Consider the following 27,623-nt stretch of genomic DNA (forward strand, 5'->3'; position numbering starts at 1 on the left):
TGATCAGTAAATTTAATTATAGCTTGCTTCTGAGAAATCATAGATTTGTCATCAATAAGTGACTTGACGTGAATTAGAAAGATTAAATATAGGTCAGCTTGTTACTAATGGGAAAATTAGGTTCTTACCTTGGTAATTTTCTTTCCTTTAGTCACAGCAAATGAATCCATTAACTGATGGGTTGTATCCACCTACCAGCAGGTGGAGATAGAGAACACTGAAAGACCATAGTGCCTCTAGGATGGCTAGCCACAACTGCCTTCAGTATTTGAGATTTCCAAAGCAGAGTGAACCATAAAGGTATAATAACATAAACTTTCCTCACAGCGAACAATCGCCCCATAACAGGAGCATCAAAGGAGGGACGATCTCAACCTCCTGTAGTAGAACATCATGTAGAAATTCTGATAACTGTTTTCCAACTTCTCCCAATGAGATTTATATCTGCATGAAAGAACTGAACAAAAAACAAAGTCAGACAGGGAGGGATCATGGTTCATCTGCTGTGACTAAAGGAAAGAAAATTACCAAGGTAAGAACCCAATTTTCCCTTCCTTGTCATCAGCAGCAGATGAATCCATTAACTGATGGGATGTACCAAAGCACTCCCTACTTAGGGTGGGAAAAGGCCACACCACGAGCCAATACTTGAGCTCCAAAAACAGCGTCCTGCTTCGCTGCAACATCCAGCCTGTAATGCCAGGCAAAAGAGAGCTGAGAAGCCCAAGTAGCCATACTACAGATCTCTTGAAGAGAGAGTGCACCCATTTCAGCCCACGAGGAGGAGATGGCTCTCGTGGAATGCGCCTTAGCTTCAGGCGGAGACCGACCTAAAAGCAGATACGCAGCAAAAATGACTTCCTTGAGCCAACGGGCTATAGTGGCCTTAGGCGCTGGACTTCCATGCCAAGGACCTGACAACAAGACAAAAAGGTGATCAGAAGGAGGAAGTGATGTCACCAAGAAAGATGGAGGCTTAAACAGTTAGCTCCCGCTCACCGAAGCAAAAAAAAGCGTGAGTTCTCCCGCGGATCGTGTCCTCCCGGTGCGATTTTGATTCGCAACACCTGTAGAACCGGGGGCGCTCCGAGCGACGATGAGTCAGCAACCGGAACTCAGCCAATTTGGCTTTAAAGGCGGGAAGACGGCAAACCGCGTGGCAGGCCTAGAAAATCAGTCTGAGCGAGCCGGTAAGCATTCAGACGGCGAACTGCAGCAAAGTCCCTGCCTCTTTGGTGAGGACCCAGACCGGACAGCAGCGGACCCGCTCGCAGAGCTAAAAGAGTGGCTATTGGAGATCCGAGCAGATGTAAAGGCGGTCCGGGCGGAGCTGGAGACGCTGGGCACCGATCTCCGCGGTGAAATAAGAGAGCTGGGGAATCGGATGGAGGAGATGGAGTCCCGAGTGGAGGAACACACGGAGGAGCTCGGTTCGCTAGACCGAGCGATCGCGGATGTCCGCCTGGGCCAGCAACAGTTGGCTGACAAGATGGAAGACTTGGAGAACAGAAGTCGGCGGCACAATTTGCGGTTTAGAGGTATTCCTGAAACCCCCGCTTATGCCGACTGTGAGACAGTAGTACAGCAGGTGGCGAGTGCTATATTGAAAGAGGCGGGCAGCCCAGTGGAAGCAACTGCAATCGTGCTTGAGCGCTCTCACAGAACACTGGGCCCAGCCCGGAACAATTTGCCTAAGGACATCATAGCCTGCTTTCAGGACTACAAGTTAAAAGAGAAAGTGTTCCAGGCGGCCAGAAGCCTACAAAGCGTCAAGTGGGATATGCACCAGGTGGAGATCTACCAGGACCTGGCAATGGCCACGTTAAAACGACGAGCGGAGCTGAAGCCGATAACAAGAAAGCTGCAGGAGCTTGGAATCCGATACCGCTGGAAGCATCCCTTTGCCCTAGCATTCTATAAGGAAGGCCGCATGCACCAAGCAAGGTCTCTAGCTGAAGCCAGAGCGGCTCTTCCAGAAATACAACAGGAAATCCCGCCGGAGACTCTGGGGAAAATAAGCCGAGATAAAGCTCCGACATCCACTCAAAATGGCAGCGAGTGGGCAAGGGACAGAAGAGATTGCAACGTCAGCAGTCGGCTGGCCAACTTACATGACTGTGGGTAAGGGGGGCATAAATGATGTATTAACATGTGTTGGGTCTGGGCTCATTGGAAGTTCAGAATTTAAGGCTCGTAAGAGCACTTTGGTTCCGGTTTGTAATGACTTTGGTTGATTTATAGCGGGAGAACAGTTGTTATGTTGTTCAGTGGCACTAAGAGGGTGAGTGGAGGGGTGAGGTACTTCCTCTACGGGATACTCTTTCAAACATGAGAGAGAATCTTTATGAACATAGGGGGAGGGGGGTGGAAGGGAGGGAGGATCAGGGGGAGGGGGGGAGGCGGGGGAGTAGATGGATAAGAGGAGAGGAACAAGGAGATGACAAGGCAGGAGACTACACTTGGACTGGCTTAGGGCGCCTTTGGGAGGTGATGAAATGCAAGATGTAACACTAGCGATCCTGAATGTCAGAGGCTTAAATGTGCCAATGAAGCGACAGCTCCTATTTCGAGAGCTGACCCGCTTAAAAATAGATATAGCCCTGATTCAGGAGACTCATTTAAAAAAGCAACATGAGAGGCTATGTAGGCATCACCAGTATCCACATATGTACTTTGCATCGAACAATTCAGGCACCAAGAGTAGGGGGGTCATGGTAGCACTTAATGATTCCCATCCCTGGCAGATTAAAAAGGTCAGTAGAGATAGGGAAGGTCGCTATATCTTATTAGTCATCCAATTGGGAACGCAGACCTACACTTTAGTCAACGTTTATGGGCCCAATGCAGACCATGGGGAATTTTTCCATCGACTAGATCAGATATTGCTGGCACATGGGGAGGGAACCGTGCTGGTGGGAGGAGACTTTAATGTTACTCCCAACCCACAACTGGATAACTCCTCTACATCAATACAATATGCTAAACAGGGACGGGAGCTACTTCACACATTTATAGCAAGGTGGCAGTTGAGTGATCTGTGGAGGCAGGCCAATCCAACACAACGAGATTACACATGCTTTTCCCAAGTTCATAACTCCTTCTCCCGTATTGATTTTTGGCTGGGGGATGCGGTGGTGATGGGCAGGGTTAAAGATCAACACATAGTACCGCGAACCTGGTCAGATCATAGCCCGGTCACCCTAGTTTTACAAACGCAAGAGGGGAAGAGGGAGGCCCCACAGTGGCGCTTGGATGATGCATTGCTGGCAGAGGTGACCCATGTACTTCAATTTGAGAAGTTAATCAAAGAATATATCCAGCTTAATGATAATGGGGAGGTGACCCCAGGGGTGCTTTGGGAGGGCTTCAAGGCGGTGATGAGAGGCCACTTTATCGCCCTGAAAGCACATGTGCGACGGGAAAGAACTCGAGCAGAGGAGTCAGGGCGCAAGCAACTGGCACAGGTGGAGAGGTTAATAAGCAGACAGGGCAAGGGAGGCCCAGCACGAACTCTGCTAGACCAAGCGCATAAATTAAGGCAAGAGATCAGGGAGCTCCAACTGGCGGACCTCTCTGAGCAACTGCAGAGGATTCGCCAGACCCATTTTGAGTTCGGCAACAAGGCCAGTAGGGTGTTGGCGCACAAATTAAAACAGCAAACAAAAAAAGCGCATGTCACTCAGCTGAGAAATGATAGGGGGGACCGCATAACTGATCCTCAGGCCATACAAGAAGCTTTTAGGAGCTTTTATGAAAAACTCTATACTCCAGACATTAGTCCAGAGGAAGTTGAGATCGAGGCCTTCCTGGATAGGAGTGTAATGCCCATACTTGCAGAGAGTGCCCAGCATAGACTTTCTAGGCCAATTGAGCTAGAAGAGGTCTTACAGGCAATAAAAGACCTAGCACCCAGCAAGCACCAGGACCTGATGATTTACAAATAAGTTTTACAAGACTTTTGGGTCCCTGGTGGCTCCTATGCTGTTGAAGGTGTTTAATGATTTGGGAGAACGGAGGTCCCTTCCAGAAACCTGGCACCAGGCGAACATTATAGTCCTACCCAAACCAGGCAAAGACCCACAGCTGTGCGGCTCCTACAGGCCAATCTCTCTTCTGGGGGTGGACTACAAAATCTTTACTGCGATTCTAGCATCCCGTCTGCAGCAATATCTACCGCAACTAGTTCACGAAGATCAAGCAGGGTTCGTGCGGGCGCGCCAAACATTTGATAATATTCGCAGGGCATTTCACCTTATTCAATTCGCACATATAAAACAACAGCCGTTATGTATCCTGTCATTAGACGCAGAAAAGGCGTTTGACAGGGTGCATTGGCCTTTTTTGTTTGCAACCCTGAAGAGGGTGGGTATTCCAGAAGGGTTCATGCACTGGATATATCTCTTATATCGAGTGCCCACGGCCTCGGTTAGGGTCAACGGGAGCCAGTCCATACCATTCTTGTTGCGGCGGGGGACGAGACAGGGATGTGCCTTATCACCACTCCTTTTTGCCTTGGTTGTGGAGCCTTTGGCGGCTTACATTAGATCACATCCAGACGTACGAGGACTGAGGATGGGAACCACTGAAACTCGGATACTTTTATTTGCAGATGATATCCTCCTCACTCTGACAAATCCCAGTGCATCACTTCCAATTATAGGGGAGGCATTGCGGGACTTTGGCTGGGTGGCTGGATTTAAGGTTAACATGGAGAAATCCGAGATATTGAACATCTCCATTCCAGTGGACCAAGCAGCAAGGTTGCGAGCCACCTTCCCCTTTAAGTGGGCCCCCAGAAGTATCAAATACTTAGGGGTGAATATTACAAAGAGAATGGAGGATCTATATGCGGCCAACTTCCCTGTAAGGGTGCGGGAACTTTTTTTGGAAATGGAGAGATGGGAGGACCTAACAATATCATGGATGGGACGGATAAATGCGATTAAAATGATCCTGTTGCCGAAACTGCTCTACTTGTTTATGGCGCTTCCTATTTCTCTACCTGACAAGTTTCTTAAGAGGTTGCAGGGCAGAGTCTTCTCCTTCATATGGAAAAGGAAGCCGCCAAGGGTGCGTCGGTCAGTGATGCATCAGCCGAGAGTGCATGGGGGTATGGGGGTGCCCTCATTTTTGCTTTACTATCAGGCGGCTCACCTTCGCATTTTAGCAGAGTGGTTGCAGGGGAGGTGGAAGGCTTGGAAGGCTATGGAGCAGACCTGGTGCGGCTCGCACCCCTTGTGGGTTATCCTTGGCTATCTGAACAAGAGATCAGAGAGATAATAAAGGAAGTGCCGCCGATTGTTCGGTGTCCGCTCACAACTTGGAGTAACATTCATAGTAGATTTTTTCGAGGACGCACACATTTTTTACATACTGCAATACGTTACGCACCAGGATTCACACCGGGATCTTTGGATTCGCGTTATAGGAACTGGGAGCGGGGAGGCTTAAGGGAGATGGGACAGATGTGGGAGGAAGGGGAAATACTAACCTTTGCAGAAGTGCAAGAGGAATATGGAATCCCAACGTCTAATGCATTTCAATATAGCCAACTAAGGGACTATATTTTAAGGCGAGCAAAGGAAGAGTTGAGTTTGGAAGAAACGCAATTAGAGAGGGCTATGGCTGGTGGAGGGGGTAGAGGGGGAATCTCTAGGCTATACAAAGCGCTTTTACTACAAACACAGCCAATTTTATACTATACACATAAATGGGAAACAATACTAGGGGTCTCTTATGAATACTCAGTATGGGAACAAGTGTTTGCTTCATTGCTTAAGGTGTCAATTTCCAATGCTCTTGTAGAAAATGGCTACAAAATATTGTATAGTTGGTATTACACACCACAGAGATTAGCTAAAATGTTTAAAGGGGGGTCGGCTCTCTGTTGGCGTCAATGTGAACTGTTAGGAGATATGGCTCATATATGGTGGGCCTGCCCTCATGCTCAACAGTATTGGACAGGAGTGGTGAGGTTGATTATAAGCATAACGAAATCAGACTTTCCTATGACAATGGACTTTTGCCTTTTGCATATGCGACCCCAGGGGTCCAAAAAATATATGTATCAGCTGGCCACCCAGATATTGGTGGCTGGCAAGTTAGTGCTAGCAGCGGCATGGAAACAACAAACTCTGCCGGGACTCAGGACTGTTATAAGAAAACTGGACTACATTCACCTAATGTCTAAGCTAACGGCGATGCGACAAGGTCGCCTGGTAGGGTATCATCGAATATGGGACTCATATATTGAGTGGTCGGCGCAGCCGGACCCTGCCTTGACAATTGACTAAGTGGGAGGAAGGGGGTAGAGGGAGGGGGAGGGGGTAAGGGGCATATAAGGGGATTACAGAGTAATAGAAACAAAACAAAAACTAATGTTGATGTTGCAGAGGGAAGTGGCGATACTGTTTGTTCACAATTATTTCTGTGCAAAGTGTGTATGTTCAATAAATATAAATAAACATTAAAAAAAAAAAAAAAAAAAAAGGTGATCAGAAGTCCTGAAGTCGTTTGACATCTGTAGATACTGCAACAGCGCCCTGCGGACATCCAGAAGATGTAACTGCCCAAAGGAGTCCGGGAACTCTTCCCCAGAAAAGGAAGGCAGAAAAATGGGCTGGTTCAGGTGAAATGCTGAAACCACCTTAGGCAGGAAGGAAGGCACTGTACGTACCGTTACTCCGGACTCCGAGAATTGCAGAAAAGGGTCCCGACAGGACAGCGCCTGCAGCTCAGACACGCGTCTAGCCGATGTGATGGCCACCAAAAAGACTGTCTTAAGAGTCACATCCTTCTCCGAAACACTGAAGAGCCTTCAACACTAGCCCCAGGTTCCAGGCCAGACAGGGCAACCAGACAGGAGGACAGAGCCTAAGCACCCCTCTGAAAAATCTGGCAATGTCTGGATGAGCAGCAAGGGACAAGCCAACGACCTTCCCTCGATAGCATGATAATGCTACCACTTGCACCTGCAGGGAATTGTAAGCCAGGCCTTTTTGTAAGCCCTCCTGCAAAAAGTCCAGCACAGTTGAGACTGTAGCTCGTGTGGGTGTGATCGCCTTTGAATCACCCCACGCCTCAAATTTGCGCCAGATCCGAGCATAAGCTGCAGAGGTGCACCGCTTGCGGGCCTGCAAGAGAGTGGAGATAACCTTATTAGAATAACCCTTGTCTCTCAATTGCGCCCTCTCAATAGCCAGGCCGTAAGACCAAATCGGCAGGGATCCTCCATAGTCACCAGACCCTGAACCAACAGGTTCGGCACCAAGGGCGCATCCACCAACATCCGGCGGAGATCTGCATACCACGGATGCCTTGGCCAATCTGGAGCTATGAAAATCACCAGACCTCGGTGCTGTTGAATCCGAAGTAGGACTCGTCCTATCAAGGGCCAAGAAGAGAACACATACAGGAGGCCCGAGGGCCAGGGTTGAGCCAGAGCATCCAACCCCGCCGAGTGAGGATCTCTACTTCTGCTAAAAAAGCGAGGTACTTTGGCGTTTGCACTTGATACCATTAGATCCATTCCGGGTGTCCCCCATTTGGCACAAATCTGAAGAAAAACTTCTTCTGCCGGTTCCCATTCCGCCAGGTCGATTTGATACCTGCTGAGAAAATCGGCTTGCACGTTGCTCTGACCTGCTATGTGAGCTGCTGACAGAAGCTGCAGATGGAGCTCGACCCAGTGGCAAATCTGAGCGGCCTCCGTGGCCAGGGCCCTGCACTGAGTGCCGCCCTGACGATTTATGTATGCCATCGCTGTCGTGTTGTCTGACAGAACCTGGACAGCAAGCCCCTTCAGAGTCTTTTGAAAGGCCATAAGAGCCTGGAATATCGCTCTCAGTTCCAAGCGATTGATGGACCACCCCACTTCCACGGGTGTCCACAGACCCTGAGCATAGCTTCCTTGGCAATGCGCTCCCCAGCCTAGAAGGCTGGCATCTGATATCACCAGGCACCAGGAAGGAAGCGCCAGGGGCATTCCTTGCCGCAGCATGCTGTCGGAGAGCCACCACTCCATACTGAGCCGGGTGAGTCTGCGTTGATAATCCTGGGACATTGGAGACCATCGTTGAAGCCTGGCAATCTGCAGAGGTCTCAAGTGCAGTCTCGCCCATGGCACTACCTCCAAGTGGCCGTCATTGACCCCAGCAGTTGGACAAAGTCCCAAGCTCGCAAGCGAGGCATCCGCAGAAGCAGACGGACCTGATTCTGAAGCTTGCAACCGCCTTTGGTTGGTAGAAAGACAAACCCCAAGGCCGTGTCGAACCGGACCCCCAAATATTCAAGAGATTGAGAGGGGTCAGGTGACTTTTGGGTATACTGATGACCCAGCCCAGAGATTGCAGTACTGAGACCACTCTGGCTGTGGCCAGACAACTTTCATCTGCTGAATCCGCTCTGATGAGACAGTCGTCAAGGTACGGGTGAACCCGGATACCTTGTCGCCTGAGAAAAGCAGCTACTACCACCATAACCTTGGAAAAGGTACGGGGAGCTGTGGCGAGGCCAAAAGGTAAGGCCCGAAACTGGAAATGTTTTCCCAACACCGCAAACCGGAGAAACCGTTGATGCGGGGGCCAAATAGGAATGTGCAAGTAAGCTTCTTTTAGGTCCAGAGACGTGAGAAATTCTCCTGGCTGTACCGCCGCAATAACGGAGCGCAGGGTTTCATGCGAAAATGTCGCACTCTTAGAGCCTTATTGACTGACCTTAAGTCGAGGATCGGTCGGAAAGACCCGCGTTTTCGAGGCACTACAAAGTAAATGGAGTAGCGACCGCAGCCGCAACAAGACTTGTAAGGTCTCCTCTACCGTCGTCCGTTTGACGGCAGTACCGCATCGGGACTCCACAAACACGTCTCTCGCCGGGGCGCTAAATTCCAATTGGTAACCTTCTCTGATCAGGTCCAGGACCCACTGATCGGAGGTAATCTTGGTCCATTCCTCGAGAAAGAGGGAAAGACGTCCTCCCACTGCAGGAATCAAGGAATGGACCGGCGCCCCGTCATTGAGGGGGCTGCCCCTGAACTCCAGGCCTTGAACCGGCCACTGCGGAACGCTTGTCCGAGGGAAAGGAGTTCCTCTGCTGAAAACAGGCACGTTGACAAACCCCCAGCACAGCGCCCCGGGCAATACCTGCGAGCTCACGGAAGCCAGGTCTGGAAGAGGAAGGCCACACAGAACCCTTGGAAGAAGGCCTCGGCCTATCCTCGGGTAAGCGCTGACTTTTAGGGTCCCCCAGGTGTTTCACAATCTTCTCCAGCTCCTCTCCAAATAACAGGTGGCCCCGAAAGGGAAGCTTCACCAGCCTGTGCTTAGAGGCCATGTCAGCCGCCCAATGCCGAAGCCATAGAAGGAGGCGGGCCGCAACCGCCACAGACATCTGTTTAGGCCGAGCTCTGACCAGATCATAGAGGGCGTCAGCCAAAATGACAGGGCCGACTCCATCCACGGTGCAACCTTAGCGAGGGGACTCCGCACCATCCGCGGGCTGTTCCACTGCCTGTTGCAACCAGAAAGGCAGGCCCAGGCAGCATAGGAACTGCATATAGACGCCCTTAAGGTGAGGCCCGAAGATTTCAAATGACCGTTTCAATGCGGATTCAAGCCGCCGATCCTGTATGTCTTTCAGGCAACCCCTCCCTCTATGGGGAGGGTGGTCCTATTAGTCACCGCCGTGACCAAGGTGTCCACTTTAGGCATCCCCAAAGGGGCCAAGTGCTCCTCACTTAGAGGGTAAAGCTGACCCATAGCCCTGGACACTTTCAAAGGCCCTTCGGGTTCAGACCATTGAGCTGAAATAAGCTCTTGGATAGAGTCAAGCACAGGAAAGGCTCGAGCTGGCTTCTTAGTACTCGCCATCCTCGGATTACCAGAGGAGGGCCTCGCCCTTGGCAGGATCATTAATCGAGAGGGCTGCAAGGCGTCCGAAATGAGCGCTGGCACTCATCGCGGTGGAAAATCCTCACCGCATTGGGATCATCCAGATCCGTGGCAAACCGGGCACTTTCCTCTGGCTCTTCAGGACCATGAGGCCCTGCCAGAACCCTCATAAGCCACACCCGCCCGACCACGGGGGGGGGGGGGGGGAGGAAGTGCGCCACTCTCCGACAGGGAATTTACCCATCTGTGTTTTGCGTCCTTCCAATGCTCGTGGGAAATCCGCCAGCCCCGGGCCTCAACACCCGGGGGAGAAACCAGGTAGCAGCGCAGTGTCAACACATGCGGCAGAGCTCTTTTCAGTATGAAAGCTTTATGCATTAAAATCACAAACTCCGGGGAAAAACACTCACCCTGACCCTCCGTCTCCCGAATCAGGAGAAACGGGAACAGGAAGCTCCTCTAGTAGCCTCTAACCTAGGCGTCCCCCTGCACTCAAACTCCTCTGCAACAGCGAGGGTCGAGGGCGTGCGGTGCTTCCAAAATGGCGCCCGCTGCCAGCTCCATTGAGCGAGAAGAATCATCGCTCACCATGCTCGTACTAGCTCTAGCGTCTAAAGAGCACGTCTTACAGAGCCCCGCTGCTGATCTACGTTTACCACAACGCACCAAAACTTACCCCGATCGGAAAGGCGTCCGCGGGACCTCCCCGGAGGAGCTGGGCACCACGTGGAAAATAGCTGCACGTGGAAAATAGCCTCAGAATAGCCACGCAGAACCAATGCGTATTCCTTTTTTTTTTTTTAACACTGTGAGGAAAGTTGGAGGCAGGCAGCAACAAAGGCACTCCGGTAGGCAGGTGAAAGGGCGAACCTGTATGCCTTCAAAGTGGGCACCACCAGCCATAACACCCCTGCTTCAACGGCAAAAAGCACAGGAGCCACCCCAGGCAGAATTTTTCCAGGAGCTGATCAAGCTACGTCCACACCTGCTGGGAGATAGAGCAATACTGAAGGCAGATGGAGCTAGCCGTCCAGAGAGCACTATGGTTTTTCAGTGTTCTCTATCTCCACCTGCTGGTAGGCGGACATAACCCATCAGTTAATGGATTCATCTGCTGCTGATGACAAGGAAGGAGGGGTTGGCGGGGAGAGAGGAGAAATGCTGGACTTGGGTGGAGGAGGGGGGAAAGAGAGAATTATTGCTTTATATGGATACAGGGGAGGGAAGAGAGGAGAAGTGCTGGACATGGATGGAGGGGAGGAGAGAGAGGAGAAGTGCTGGACATGGATGGAGGGATAGAAAGAAAAAAGAAGAAGATGCACATGGATGGAGATGAGGGTAAGAGAAGAAAGGAGAAAAACTGCACATGGATGGAGAAAATAGGCAAAAGCTGGATCCACGTTATACCTCCTCCAGTCAATTCCATGGAGGAGGACCCAGCTTTTACTTATGGATGTATGGCAAGAAATGAAGAAGAAAGGAGGAAAGTAATGAAATAAATGGAAAGGAAGCTCTGGAAACGGAGTTAAGAGAACAGATAGAGAGCAGCAGAATCAGAGACTGGGATGGATAGAAAAACAAAGTCACCAGACAACAAAGGTAGTTTGAAATATGTCCAATTTGAGAATTTACATCTGCTGTCTTATTTTGCACTGGGTATACTGGAGCTGTAACAGCTTACAGAAATTATTTCTGATGACAAAAATCACGTTATTTTTTTCTTCTATACTAGTATAATATTTTCAATGATGTCTGTTTATATGCACCATTGCTGGTATAAGGGGTGTGGCTAATGTGGGTGTGGCTATCACAGGGGTGGAGCCATATGTGGTGACCCCACCCATAATGAGTACCGGCACCTTTTTTCTAAAAAAAAAGCACTGGACACACTAGTGCATTGCCATATCTGGCCAAAATACATTGGTTGCCCATAGCTGAAAGAATTAGGTTTATGACCACCTGTCTAGTTTTTTCAAATTCTACAAGGTGTCGAATCAGAACTATTGATTAATATCTCATGTATATCGTCCATTCCAGCAGACTGAAAGAACAACTAATCTTAGCACCACTATTCTACAGGGGAATCCGAGTTCAGAAGATCTTTAGATGGAACTCACTCCCCCTTGCCATCAGATCTGAGACTAACTGCCTCAGCTTCCAGAAGAGGTTAAAAGCCTTTTTCTTTCCAAAGACTACTACATAACAGAAGTCTCTCTCCTTCCAAAGACTAACACAAAACAACCACTTCTACTATATGCCCCTTAACCAGCCACAGAAACATCAAATGAAACACCTCTACCACTCTCATCTATATTAATAAATCCCACCTTGAACGTTCTGAAGCTCACTCCAAGGCAGAGAAGCTCACTCCAAGGCAGAGAAGCACAAAAATCCTGTAGTCTTCATAGGCTAGGACCAGTCACCCTCACTCATAGACCCGCCCTCAGCCAAGCCCCATCTAATATAATAAAACGCACCGTGAACGTTCTAATGAGGACAACGTTCTGAAGTCACTAAAATACTCCCTGAAGGGTTCGTGGCGTTCATGGTGTGAAGCCAGCCAGGCTGCCAGCCGTCTCTGCCCCGCCCTCGCGTCAAGCGTCATGACGTCCAGGGCAAACGTCATGACGTCGACGGCGCAAAAAAAAACGCAGCGTCAGGGAAGGAGGCGGCGCTCCCGACGTCTCTAGCCTTCCCTTCGCTGTGTTCCGCCTTCTTCTGACATCAAGGATGACGTCAGAAGAAGGCGGAACACAACGAAGGGAAGGCTAGACGTCGGAGCGCCGCCTCCTTCCCTGACGCTGCGCTGCCGAACCGCCGCCACGGAGGTAAATTTTTTTTAAAAAAAGGGATGTAGGGGGAAGAGAAGAGGGTGGGCAGTTGAACAATGGGAGCGGGGAGGGCAGAGGAGAAACGACAGCAAGGATGCGAAGGGGGGGGGAAGAAGGGGGCGGGACATGCTGGGACATGGGAGACAGAAGAGCAGGATGCGAGGGGGTCATGGAAGGGAGAGAGGGGAATTGCTGGAAAAGGATGAATGGAGGGGGCAGGGGACAGAGAAGCATGGATGGGCATGGATTGAGATGGCAGGGCTCAGGGTGAGAGGGGAATTGATGGAAAAGGATGAAATGGAGGGGGGAGGGACAGAGAAGCATGGATGGGCATGGATTGAGATGGCAGGGCTCAGGGTGAGAGGGGAATTGCTGTAAAAAGGATGAATGGAGGGGGCAGGGGACAGAGAAGCATGGATTGGCATGGATTGAGATGGCAGGGCTCAGGGTGAGAGGGAATTGATGGAAAAGGATGAATGGAGGGGGCAGGGGACAGAGAAGCATGGATGGGCATGGATTGAGATGGCAGGGCTCAGGGAGAGAGGGGAATTGCTGGAAAATGATGAATGGAGGGGGCAGGGGACAGAGAAGCATGGATGGGCATGGATTGAGATGGCAGGGCTCAGGGAGAGAGGGAAATTGCTGGAAAAGGATGAATGGAGGGGGCAGGGGACAGAGAAGCATGGATGGGCATGGATTGAGATGGCAGGGCTCAGGGAGAGAGGGGAATTGCAGGAAAAGGATGAATGGAGGGGGCAGGGGACAGAGAAGCATGGATGGGCATGGATTGAGATGGCAGGGCTCAGGGAGAGAGGGGAATTGCTGGAAAAGGATGAATGCAGGGGGCAGGGGACAGAGAAGCATGGATGGGCATGGATTGAGATGGCAGGGCTCAGGGAGAGAGGGGAATTGCTGGAAAAGGATGAATGGAGGGGCAGGGGACAGATGGGCATGGATTGGGAGGCAAGGCTCACACTCTCTCTCTCATATACAATGTCTTTCTGACTCTCACTCTCACACACTCTGTCTCACAATGTATCACATTCACTCTCTATGTGCCACACAGTCACTCACACACTCGCTTGGTCTCATACACTCACTCTCACAGAGAATCTGTGTCTCACACACACTCTCTCTCGCACACACACACACTCTCACACTGTGTCTCACATACACACTTGCACACACTCTCATTCCTCACACACACACTCTCACAAACACACTCCCACCCAGACTCACTCTCTCTCTCACACACACACACTCACACTTTCACTCTGACTCTCACCAGTCACTCTCACATACACTCTCCCAAACATACACACTCCGAGGAAAACCTTGCTAGCGCCCGTTTCATTTGTGTCAGAAACGGGCCTTTTTACTAGTCTGTACATAAAACGCTACCTCAACATTCTGAAGACAACCTGCTGAAGCCATCTGCAAAATCCCTAAACAGTTCGTAAGTTCATGGTGGTGAAGCCATCCAACTCACCATGTCTCTCTGCCCCACCCTCGAGGGCGGAACACAGACAGTAAAAGGATCCATAAAGGCACCCTACACCAACTGGCAACCCCCTCCAACAAACACGACCCAGGCAGGGGAGTGTTTCCGTACTCCTCCCCCTGCCTAGGACTCGCTACAGGACTGCTGGCAAACTCCCCAACCACATGACCACAAAAGCCACCCGCAACCTCCCCACACACACAACATAAACACACACATAAACACACACAAACACATAAAAACACACACACAAACACACACATAAACACACATACAAACACACACACAAACGCAAACACACACAAATAAACACAAACACACACAAACGCACACACACAAACACACACACACATAAACACACACACAAACGCAAACACACACACACACATACACACGCAAACACACACACACACAAACGCAAACGCACACACACACACACATAAACACACACACAAACGCAAACACACACACACACATACACACACACACACACACATACACACGCAAACACACACACACACACAAACACACAAACACACACACAAATAAACACACACAGAAACACATACACACATAAACACACAAACGCACACACACATAAACACACACACAAACGCAAACACACACACAAACGCACACACAAACACACACACACAACACACACACAAACACACATAACACACACAAACACACACAAATGCACACACACAAACACACACACACAAACGCAAACACACACACAAACACACACACACACACAAGCAAACACACACACACATAAACACACGCAAACGCACACACACAACGCACACACAGAAACACAAACACACACAAACACACACACAGAAACACCACCACAAACACAAACACACACAAACACACACACACACACAAACACTCACACACAAACACAAACACACACACACACACATAAACACACACACACATACACAACACACACACACATAAACACACACACACATACACACACACACAAACAAACACACACGCAAATGCACACAGAAACACAAACACACAAACGCACACACAAACGCACACACACACAGAAACACACAAACAAATGCACACAAAAACACACACAAACACACACACACAAAAACACACACACACAAACAGCCTCGACGGTGCACCTCTAAGTGCCCCCCGCCGCATCGCCACAACAACCCGTGCAACGGGGCATCAGAAAGCAACAACCCCCCCTTCCCTCCTCGCCGCATCACCCAACCCCTCCCCTGCCGCTTCACCAAGCCCCCTCCCCCCCCACATCGACCGCCTCGCCACCCGCGACCGCTAATACAACTCTGTCCGGCGGCTGCTGCTGCTTCTATTCAGTAGCAGCAGCCTGTACATAAAGAAAACAAACAAACAAAAAACCAACCTCCTAAAACGCACCTCCATGGAGAAGCATCTCACATTGGCTGACGTCTCTGCAGCCGCTCCTCCTCTCCCCTCAACGTCAGTGCCCCTGCCGGAAGACTCCGGAGAACGTCGAGAACGTCAGAGGGGAGAGGAGGAGCGCATGCTGAGACTTCAGCCAATGTGAGATGCTTCTCAACAGAGGTGCGTTTTAGGAGGATTTTTTTGTTTGTTTTCTTTATGTACGGGCTGCTGCTGCTGAATAGCAGAAGCAGCAGCCGCCGGACCACAGTTTGTATTAGCGGTGCGGGTGGCGAGGGGGTGATGAGGGGGGAGCGGGCTTGGTGATGTGCCACGGTGGGGGGGGTCGGGTGATTGCATGAAGGGGGGACAAGGGCTTTCTTTGGGTGCTGCGCCGGCTGGGGGGGGAAGGGGGTCTCGCTGGACATGGGTGGCTGGAAGGAAGCAGGGGGAGGGGAGGGGAGGGTCGCTGCACATGGGTGGCTGCAGGGGGGGCAGGGAACAGGGAGATAGGGATGGGGCTCCACACACCACATGGGTGCCTGCAAGGGGGACAGGGGGATACAGGACAGGACACTGCAGGGCGGGCAGGGGGACAGAAGGGTTGGTGGTCATCAGGGGGGACAGGTGGGTCAATGGACATGGCTGGCCACAGGGGAGGAACAGGGAAAAAGGAGAGGAGTGTCCTCAGACATGGGTGGCTGCACAGGAGAGGAGGGTCGCTGGAAATGGGTAGCTGCAGGGGGGGCAGGGGGACAGAAGGGTCGCTGGCCATGGCTGGCTGCAGGGGGGACAGGAGGGATGCTGGGGGGGGGGCTGAGACCACGAGTGGCTGCAGGGGGAGCAGGGGAGACAGGAAGGACGCAGCAGGGGGAGAAGAGGGGTTGATGGACATGGGTGGCTGCAGGGGGAACACGGGGAGAGGAGGGTCGCTGCACATGCCTGGCTGCAAGGGGGCAGGGGAGAGGGAGGAGGTGAGGGGTTCCTCACACCACACATGCAGTCCACTCATTCTCTGTCTGCCACATACACTCTCACTCACACACTCACTGTCTTTGTCCCTCTCTCTTCACACAGTGTCACACAGAAACCAAACACTGTCTCTCACAAACTCTCTCTCCTCGCACAAACATACACTCTGTCTCTCTCTCTCTCTCACATTCTCTCTCTGACACACACGCTCCATCTCTCACACACGCTCTTTCTGAAACATACATTCCAAGGAAAACCTTGCTAGCGTCCGTTTCATTTCTAACAGAAACAGGCCTTTTTTACTAGTACTCTATAATGCTATACTAATCTAACAAGATTGAAAAACTTGATTCAACCACTGCCCTAACATTTACACTGTATCCAACATAGCCCCTCAGAATGATGGGGAATAGCTTTGCATCTGTTTCAACAGCAGTGAGTGGGAGGCCTTTCAGTCTATGTCCAACAGCGGCAATGGGGGAACTCAGTTGGCACCTGGAGCAGATCTGCTAATGGTGGTGAATCACAGTAACAGCCTGCTTTGCAGCAAAAAGCACGTGCAAAGCAGCCTAGCATATGTTTTTGGGAGGAGGAAATGGAGCAGAACCTTGTGCAGTGCATAGCAGTCTTACTTTACTACACTTGTATTTGGGGAAGGACATGGAGATTGGTCAGGCTTATGTGGCACACCCAGAAGCTTCCAGTGGCAATTACTGGTTGAAAGCACCGCTCTAGGGCTACTCACCATCCCGCCAGGAGAGTTTCCTACATTTATATATGTTGGGCCTTTTAGTTTGACTGTACATCTGATTACATATAAATCAAGAGAGTACATTAAAAATCATTGAGACCCTGTGTCCCACCACCTCCATGAAGTACATTTGGATTTGATTTCTGAGCCAAGTTTCTGCTCCTTAGATTGGTTGGCGCTAGGGATACTGCATAGGTAATGCTTATAAACTCCAGGAGAAGGCTGCATAACTCCATAATGGTGACAACTAAACATCAACCTTTGGGCAAAGAGAGAGCTGTGGTCTGTAGCCCCTGGCTAAGATATATTACTGCAATAACTGACTAAATAGAAATATGGGAGAAAACTCTTGGAGAGCTACCAAAAATGGTTCATGGCACCATGACCCTAGGAGGAGTAGGTCTGATTGTGTTTGAAGCCCAAAATGAATAGGAGAAAACTGACAGGTCATAAAATGACTTAAAACTATTTTCTTCAGTCATGCAAATACACAGCCTGGAAGAAGAACCAGCTTCTGTGTTACCTCTAATGCCAAACACACTACTATTGTTTCAGATGTGTTATGTACTGTGATTTCTGGCCAGATCTACATCCTATCAGTTTGGGTTTTAATGGCTTTCCATCCTACAGTTTTAAATTATGTCCCCTAATAAACTCAGCAGTGACTCCAGCCCATCCTCAGGTAGTCATACATAACTGGTCAAGAACTCCTTCAATGCTCCAACGTATAAGAGGGTGCCTCCTCAGAGGTTTACCTGCAACACTGCTTGCTAGCCAGTAGGGTTGTCTTCTTTTCCTCTCCAATCTGCAGCATACCACCTCTACGGCTTATTTCTGTTTCTTAGGCAGCTAACACTTGTTTTACCTGTTTGTAATTGTAGATTTCCCCCTTGTAGCACAGCCAAGATACGGAAACTTCTTCACCACGAATGGGCTGCATTACCATATAGATGGTCAACATGGCAAGCCGATGGAAAACCAAAACAACAGTTGGTGAACCCATTAACATTTCAAAGCGGAAAGCATCAGGACCACGGGTGTGCTATTTTCATAGCATTAAGACACTGAAACAGAAAGCATTCATACACTGCCAAAGAGAGCCCAAATGCCCACACATCTTGAATGCTTCACCTGCACAAAGAAATAACTTTCATTACACACTGCACATTTGCTTAAATGCTACACTCTTTTATTCGATTTAGTTACAATCAAAATTTTAGTAGCTGGACAATTCCCAGTAGTTAGTGTTTGGTTCTACCAAAAGAGATCCCTAAATTTCATTCCTGGCTCAAGTTTCTGGTTTTCGTATTGGTCATTTATGCTGAAAGACAACATATTGTTCCTGTAAAGAATTATGGGTGAGAGGAAGTTTAGACTACTAATCTTCCTCCGACACCTACTACACATTCAAAATTATTTCTAAATATAGCTTGGAGAGTTGCTTTGGCCACTCACAAAGCCTGCCAAGTCCCCTGCAATTTGGATATGAATTTAGATTTAGTTACTTGCCTTTCCAGATCTAAACTCAAGGTGCGTTACTATTTCAGGGACTGCAATTACTTCCCTGCCCAAAAAGGCTTACAATGTAAATTGTACCTGAGGCAAAGGAGGGTGAAGTGACTTGCCCAAGGTTGCAAAGAAGTGACAGTAGCACAAACAGGCTCAAACTCCTGAAAATCAAAATCACTGTGCTACCCTTCTACCCATTTCTCACACTCCCTAGGGCTGGGCTAAACTGCCCAGAAGTCATCTATTGCAGAAAACAGCTGTTGCCCTTCCTCAAAACAACCTGCAGAAAACAGGAAGGGCCAGGCTGGAGATGGGATCAAATAATTTTAAATTTCTGCTGTATAATCTGCAGCCCCTCACCCTCCCCTCCTGTGCCTTTGTCAAAGGCAGCACTGGGCAGGGAGTACAGGCTGGACAGTTCTCTGGAACTCAGCTAAGGGAAGAGTCATGGAAAAGGAAGGAGACATGAAACCCCAGAGACAAGTCAGAGAACTGTGAATGATCATGGGGAGGGGAGAGATAAATGCAGAAAAGGGGTGAGGTGAAGAAGCGGTGAATGATTGGGGGGGGGGGGGCGATGGCATGAACAGGGGTAATTATGAGGGATATAAAAGTAATGATGAAAAGGCTGAATGCTGAGGAAATACAGTATGTGGAGTGGGCAAATGGGGGGACCAGAGATGATGGGTCAATTACTTATTTAGTTTTTTTTACTTATTTGTTTAGTAGATTTATTACTCGCCTAGTCACCACAGGGTCATGGCGAAGTACAATAAACACATAAAATGACAAAAACAAAATGGGTAGAAGTTAACATGGTAATGATGAATACAATAAAGATATATATGCAACAAGACTGATCAATAAGTAGAATTAGTATGTACCATATCCTTAGCTGTGGAAAATCTTGATCAGCAGTCGAACATCTGCTTGAACAAATGTGACCGAAAAACACGAATATCTGTCACATCATGGTTCATGGGGCAACACATTCCATAAGAATGGTGCATACTACAAAAACACTCGAGCTCTGGTACTCTGCTCCTGCCCATAGTCAAAGAAGGAATTAAATAGTATTTTGGAAGCATTACCACATTGGCCTGGAAGAAGTATAAAGTGAAATTTAGTCATAACTGTTAATTTCCTTTCCTTTACTCCTGCTGCACCAGTCTGTATGATTGAGCTGTATACCCTTCCTACCAGTAGATGGAAATAGAGAAACTGACTTTTCCCAGTGACATCACCAGTATAAGGACTTGTGATCTGTGGAAAACTCCAGTTTGCCTCTGTCACAGCAGAAGATCCCATATACCACACTCCATCAAACCACTGCAACAATGGTTAAGGCCAATGAATTGCTATCATTTTTACTTCTTTTTTTTTTTTAAATAAAGGAAGAGAGAGAGGCAGAAAACAATATGAGCCCCTTGAACTGAAGTCTTTCAGGATGGGTCACAGACTGGTGCAGCAGGACTAAAGGAAAGAAAATTAGCAGGTATGACTGAATTTCACCTTCCTTGGTTGCCAGCTGACCAGTCTATATGATTGGAACATATCCAAACAGAAACTCACTGGGCAGGCAACACAAAGCCCTCTGAATGACAGCTCTGCCAAAGTCAATCAGAAAGTTATTGGGCTGGGGGAGGATGCAGGGAAGGAGAGCGAACAGGAAATTGCTGGACCACAGAGCAGGAAGGGAGGGGAGAGAGGACAGGGAAATGTTGGACCATAAGGATGGAGGGGAAGGGTTATAGACAGGGAGTTGCTACGCCATAGGGGAGGGGAGGGAAATGCTGGACCATAGTGGGGTAGAGTGGAGGGAGAGGAAAAGAGATAGGGAAATGCTGGGCCATAGGGATAGAGGAGAAAAAGAGGAAGATGCTGGGCTACAAATACGGAAGGAGGGAAAGGGGATAGGGAGATGCTGGGCTACAAGTGTGGGTGGAAAGAGGAAGAGGGACGGATGATACTGGGCATGGGGGAAACATGTAGGAGAGGCCATACGGGTTATCAAAGGAGATGAGTGAGAGGAGAACGGTGAGTAATGAGGATAGAAATGTAGTAATGGGGAGTGGGTGAAAGAGAAGAGAATAGAAGGCCAGGGAAAGAGTAAGACAGGAGAAATAGCATTGCTGTGGGTTACAGGAGGAGATAGAAAGTTAATAGGTAAGTGAAATGTATATGCAAGACTGAAGAGTGAAAGAGTAAGATTTGAATGAACAGACATTGAGAAAAGAAATAAAGAGGAAATATGTCAGAGACAGATCTGGTGTGTAATTTATAATAGTTGGTGATTCAGTTATTAAGCATGTAGCTAGCTGGGTGGCTGGTGGACGTGAGGATTACCTGGTCACTTGCCTGCCTGGTGCAAAGGTGGCGGACCTCACGCATCACCTAGATAGGATTTTAGATAGTGCTGGGGAGGAGCCGGCTGTCTTGGTTCATGTGGGTACCAATGACATAGGAAAATGTGGGAGGGCGGTTCTGGAAGCCAAATTTAGGCTCTTAGTTGAAAGCTCATATCCAGAACCTCTAGGGTAGCAATTTCAGAGTGCTCTCCATTCCAAGCGCAGGGCACAAGAGACAAGCAGAGCTCCGGAGTCTCAATGCATAGATGAGGTGATGGTGCAGGGAGGAGGGTTTTAGATTTGTAAGGAACTGGGCAACATTATGGGGATGGGTGATCCTATTCTGGAATGATGGGCTCCACCTTAACCAGGGTAAGACCAGGCTGCTGGCATCAGCATTTAAAAAGGAGATAGAGCAGCTTTTAAACTACAACCTTGGGGAAGGCCAACAATCGTTCAAAACTACATGGTTCGGAATAAGGTATTTTTCAAAGATATCACCAAAACAGGGAAGATGGGGTATCCCGATAGAGCGGTTGCAATAGAAACCATGGAGGGGCATAATTGAACGAAAACGCCTATCTCCATGGGCGTTTATCTCCGAGAACGGGTCAGTGAAGGGGCGGACCGAACCGTATTTTCGAAAAAAAATAGACGCCCATGTTTTATTCAACAATGTGTGAGCTGGGCGTTTTTGTTTTTCAGCGATAATAGAAAATGAAAGCGCCCAGCTCAAAAACGAATAAATCCAAGACATTTATTCGTGGGAGGGGCCAGGATTCGTAGTGCACTGGTCCCCCTCACATGCCAGGACACCAACCGGGCACCCTAGGGGGCACTTTTACAAAAACAAAAAAAAAGGTAAAAGAGCTCCCAGGTGCATAGCACCCTTCCCTTGTGTGTTGAGCCCCCCAAATCCCCCTCAAAACCCACTGCCCACAAGTCTACACCATTACTATAGCCCTAAGGGGTGAAGGGGGCACCTACATGTGGGTACAGTGGGTTTGGGGGGGTTGGACGACTAATAAGCATTAAGCAGCACAATTGTAACAGGTAGGGGGGGATGGGCCTGGGTCCACCTGCCTGAAGTCCACTGCACCCCCTAACAACTCCTCCAGTGACCTGCATACTGCTGCCAGGGAGCTGGGTATGACATTTGAGGGTGAAAATAAAAATGTGTGAAACATCATTTTTTTGTGTGGGAGGGGGGTTAGTGACCACTGGGGGAGTCAGGGGAGGTCATCCCTGATTCCCTCCAGTTGGTCAACTGGTCATTTAGGGCACTTTTGGGGGCCTTATTCGTGAAAAAAAACAGGGTCCAGGAAAAGTGTCCTAAATTCTAGCTAAAAACGCATACTTTCTTTCCCATTATCAGTGAAATGCGCCCATCTTGTTCGGCAGATAACCACGCCCCAGTTCCGCCTGCGCCACACCTCTGACACGCCCCCATAAACTTTGTCCGCATCCGCGACGGAGTGCAGTTGAAAACGTCCAAAAATCGGCTTTCGATTATACGCTTTATTCGTTTTGTGAGATAAACGTCCATATCCCGATTTAGGTCGGAACTTGGGCGTTTTCCGTCGTCGTTATAGCTTGGATAGTAGACCAGGTGTCTTTATATAAAAAGCAGACAAAAGATTGCAAATTAACACTGTCAACTGCTGAACAAGAGTAATAGGAACAACAAACATAGTTTGAAATGTCTATATGTGAATGCCAGAAGCCTAAGAAATAAGATGGGAGAGTTAGAATATATTGCACTAAATGAAAAATTAGATATAATAGGCATCTCTGAGACCTGGGGAAGGAGGATAACCAGTGGGATACTGTCATACCAGGGTACAAATTATATCGTACTGATAGGGCGGATCCAATTGGTGGACGGGTAGCTTTGTATGTTAAGGAGGGCTTTGAATTAAATAGATTGAAAATTCTGCAGGAAACAAAACACATCTGGCATCCCTATGGATCGAAATTCCATGTGAAAAGGGGAAAAGGCTAGTGATAGGAGTGTACTTACCGTCCACCTGGCCAGGATGAACAGACAAATGTAGACATGTTATCAGAAATTAGGGAGAGGGAACAATAAGTCATCTTCGGAAGAAGCTTCACTGGCTCCCCATCAGGGAAAGAATAACCTTCAAAATACATACTCTGATTCACAAGATCATACATGGAGAATCCCCTAGTTACATGAATAACCTTATCGACCCTTCCTATCAGAAACAGCTCAGTGTCTTCACGTACTTACCTTAATTTGCACCTTCCAATTGCAAAGGAATCAAATACAAAACAATCTATGCATCCAGCTTTTCCTTCTGGGCAGCCAGCATTACCAAGATCCATCAGAGCAATAATGACCATTTACCTTTTAGGAAAATGTTGAAAACCCATCTCTTTAAGCTAGCTTATCCAAATGACCCGACATAAACCTACACATTTCTCTTATTATAACGATGTCTATATATTAACCATGTCCCCCTAGCTACTCCATACTATCCTAGTCCTCCCTTCCTCCATACTATCCTAGTCCTCCCTTCCTCATCCTTTCTTCATCATAACCATCCCCATTTCCTTATCTATCTTCATTACTCCTTCCCATGTTAATTAACATATACTTAAAGCATTCTATCATTATGTTACATTATAGTTCTTAATATTCTTCTTAATGAATCTAATAATTGTAAGTCTGTTAACTATGTAAGCCACATTGTACCTGCTTCTGTGGAAAAGTGTGGGGTACAAATGTAATAATAAATAAATAAATTTGGCGATTTCAATTACACCGATATTGACTGGGTAAATATAACATCAGAGCATGCTAGGGAGGTAAAATTCCTTGACGAAATCAAGGACTGCTTTATGGAGCAGCTGGTACAGAAGCCAAGAGGAGGAAAAATTCTAGACCTAGTCCTTAGTGGAGCGCACGATCTGGTGCAGGAGGTAATGGCAATGGGGCCGCTTGATAACAGTGATCATAATATGATCAGATTTGATATCGACTTTGGCACACAGGAAATCCAATATTTTAACTTTCAAACATGAGGCTATGATAAAATGAGAAGAACGATGAAAAAAACCTTTGAGAAGGAGCTGCAAAAGGCCAAAAATTTACAATGGGCATGCATGCTGTTCAAAAATACCACCCTGGAAGCCCAGGCCAAATATATTCAATGTATTATAAAAGGAGGAAGGAAGCCCAAACGATAGTTGGCAAGGTTAAAAAATGAGCTGATGGAAGCTATTAGAGCTAAAAGAAAATCCTTCAGAAAATGGAAGAAGAATCTGACTGAACATAGTAAGATACACCATAAGGAATGGCAACTCAAAGTAAGGGAGCTATGCACGTGGGAGCTTTTCTGAAGTCCACCGCAGTGACCCCTAGGGTGGCTGGTTGGTGTCCTGGCATGTCAGGGGGGCCAGTGCACTAAAAATGCTGGCTCCTCCCACGGCCAAATGCCTTGAATTTGGCCGGGGTTTGAGAAGGCCGATATAACTTTCCATTATCGCTGAAAAACAAACCCGGCCATCTCAAACCCAGCGAACTCCAAGGCATTTGGCCAGGCTAAACCGTATTATCGGAAAAAAAAAAGATGGCCGGCCATCTTTTTCGATAATATGGTTCCAGCCAGCTGTAGCGCCGCTGCCAACATAGATCGCCGGCGATCTATTTGGCCGGCGACATTCGATTATGCCCCTCTAAGCATCTAAGTTGCAGATGACGTTAATGTGAGTAAATGCAAAGTGATGCACATGGGAAAGAGGAACCCAAACTATAGCTATGTGACGTAAGGTTCCTCATTAGGAGTCATCGACCGTGAAAGGGATCTAGGCGTCATTGTTGATGATATGTTGAAACCCTCTGCTCAGTGTGCAGCAGCAGCTAAGAAAGCAAATAGAATGTTAGGTATTATTAGGAAAGGAATGAAAAACAAAAATGAGGATGCTATAATGCCTTTGTATCACTCCATGTGTGACTGCACCTCGAATATTGTGTGCAATTCTGGTCACTGCATCTCAAAACAGATATAATGAAATTAGAAAATGTACAGAGAAGGGCGAATAAAATGATAAAGGGCATGGGACGACTTCCCTATGAGGAAAGGCTAAAGCGGCTAGGGTTCTTCTGTTTGGAGAAGAGAAGGCTGTGGGGAGATATGATAGAGGTCTATAAAATAATGAGTGGAATGGAATGGGTAGATGTGAATCGCTTGTTTACCCTTTCCAAAAATACTAGGACTAGGGGTCACGCAATGAAGCTCCAAAATAGTACATTTAAAACGAATCCGAGAAAATATTTCTTTACTCAACATGTAATTAAACTCTGGAATTCGTTGCCAGAGAATGTAGTAAAAAACGGTTAGCTTAGCGGAGTTTAAAAAAGGTTTTGTTATGATTCTGCCGGTTTGGCTGAGGGGGAGGGGGGGGGACGTCTCTTCTGATTGGCTGCCAGGGGTTGTGCTGACGTCAGGGGATAGTACTTTAGCCTGCAGCTGAAGAGTTGCTCTGCTTTTGCGTTACTGACTTGGTGGTAACAGAAAAGCCTGATAGGTTTCTCTCAGAACGTGCTCTAGGTTCTGACAGGGATCAGTGTTGATTTAGAGTATTCTTTCCCTTCCCTCTGGGTTAGCTGCTGCTGTGTGTGTGTGTGTGTGTGTGTGCGTAGCTCTGCAATCAGGGTCAGCTGCTCCTTTGTTTAGTGGGGGCGGGGCATTGCTCAGCCTCCGGGGCTCTGGGCTGAGTGAGAGCGCTCCCTTGTTTGTTTGTTTTAAGGATTTCTCTTCCCAGTGTCCCGGCTTGCTGGCTCAGTGAGTTTAACCCTTTGTGTACTGTGTGTATTGTATTCCTGCTTCTGCCAGTGTGTTTGTTGAATGGGCCCCACTCCCTCTCTGGAGGGGAACAGTTCTCTCTGATTGTTTGTTGATTTTTGGCAATCTCTCTCTGCTGGCTCTACAAGCTTAACCCTTTGTGTTCTGGGTGCCTCTGTCTACAGTGGGGTTGAGGCAAAGGCTTTCTGCCTTCCTTTTGTGTTTGGTTCCTCTGGCTTCTGCCTGGGGCTCCTACCCTGGTGGGGGGGTTGCTGTGTTAGTTTCCCTGTCCTGCGCTAGTCCCCTGCGTGGGCGTGGCCCGCTCTGGTCCTTGTTTCCCCCTCTGCCCTATTGCTGGTGTTCAGCGCGTGTCTGGCCTCTTGGGGCCCTCTGGGTTCTTTCACCCCTCCCTGTGTGTGATTGGGTTCCAGTTCAGCCGTGAGGCTCGCACGAGTGGCTCTGTCTGCGTGGGTTCCGGTTCGGCCGCGAGGCCCGCCTGTATGCCTATTTCCCTTCTTCCTGAGGGACTGTGGGGAGGGGTAGCTTAGGGGGTATTGTGTAGCTGGGGTGTGCGGTGGTGGGTCGGTCTCCCCTTGGCCTGGGTCGGCGCCCTGCTGGCCTTGGCCAAGGCCCAAGGGCTCACGACCAACCCAACGGATTACAGAACGCAAAAGCCATGAGCTCGACCGATCCATCCCCCATGCAGCTGCTCCAGCAATTGCATGCTCAGCTACAACAGGTATCGGGAGTCGTGAACGCACTGTCTCAACGGGTAGACACGCTGACTGTCACGGGGGCTGCAGAGGGCCCGCCAGCTTTTACTCCGCTGTGTTCCCACGCATGCGGCCGAGGGATTCGGGTGGCTACGCCCCCAAGGTATGAGGGCGACAGTAAGACCTGCCGGGGGTTCCTCAACCAATGCCAAATTGTCTTCGAGTTGCAGGCCCGGGATTTTCCTTCGGATCGGGCGAAGGTGGCTTATATTATCTCTCTACTGGCAGGCCCCGCTCTGGCCTGGGCCTCGCCCTTATGGGAGAAGAAGGATCCCCTCCTGGATAATTTGGCAGAGTTCTTGAAACAATTTCGGCTCATCTTTGAGGAACCCGGGAAGCCCTCTTCGGCGGCGACTCAGCTGTTGAACCTACATCAGGGGCGACTCTCTCTGGGTGAGTACGCCATCCAGTTTCGGACCTTGGCCGCGGAGCTAGGTTGGGATAACCCAAGCCTGACTGCGGTATTCTGGCATGGGGTCTCGGCCAACATTAAGGACAAACTCACAGGCCGGGAGCTGCCCTCAGATCTGAACGACCTCATCCATCTCTGCACCCAGGTGGACATCCGGTTCAGGGAGCGGGCCTGTGAACGTCGTGCTGGTCAGCAGGTTGCAGGGGCTAACTCGAGGAGCTCGCACAAGAGCCCTGCTTCCCCGTCGCTGGGTGTGCCCGATGGGTCTGAACCTATGCAGGTTGACCGGGCGGCCCAGGAGAGACAGCGGAGACGCTCTAAGGGGCTGTGCCTGCATTGTGGAGTGAAGGGGCACTTTGTCCGTGAGTGCCCGAAGAGAGTTTTGGTGCCAGTTCTACTGGCGATTAAGGATACCCCTTGTTTTGAGGCGCTA

The 27,623-nt window shown here is 49.0% G+C and overlaps 1 protein-coding gene across 2 annotated transcripts in view; it reads right to left on the bottom strand.

The window, feature by feature from the left end:
* Positions 1-27,623, bottom strand: part of ASNS (asparagine synthetase (glutamine-hydrolyzing)) — a 238,436-nt gene that overhangs the window by 117,906 nt on the left and 92,907 nt on the right. For both annotated transcript variants that reach the window (XM_030200859.1, XM_030200868.1), the window contains exon 2: positions 18,206-18,471. In XM_030200859.1, the coding sequence (XP_030056719.1) occupies positions 18,206-18,349 (144 nt within the window). In that variant the 5' untranslated portion in view covers positions 18,350-18,471. The remainder of the gene's footprint in view (positions 1-18,205; positions 18,472-27,623) is intronic.

The sequence above is a fragment of the Microcaecilia unicolor genome, chromosome 1 (genome assembly GCF_901765095.1).
Source record: "Microcaecilia unicolor chromosome 1, aMicUni1.1, whole genome shotgun sequence".
Classification (NCBI taxonomy): domain Eukaryota; kingdom Metazoa; phylum Chordata; class Amphibia; order Gymnophiona; family Siphonopidae; genus Microcaecilia; species Microcaecilia unicolor.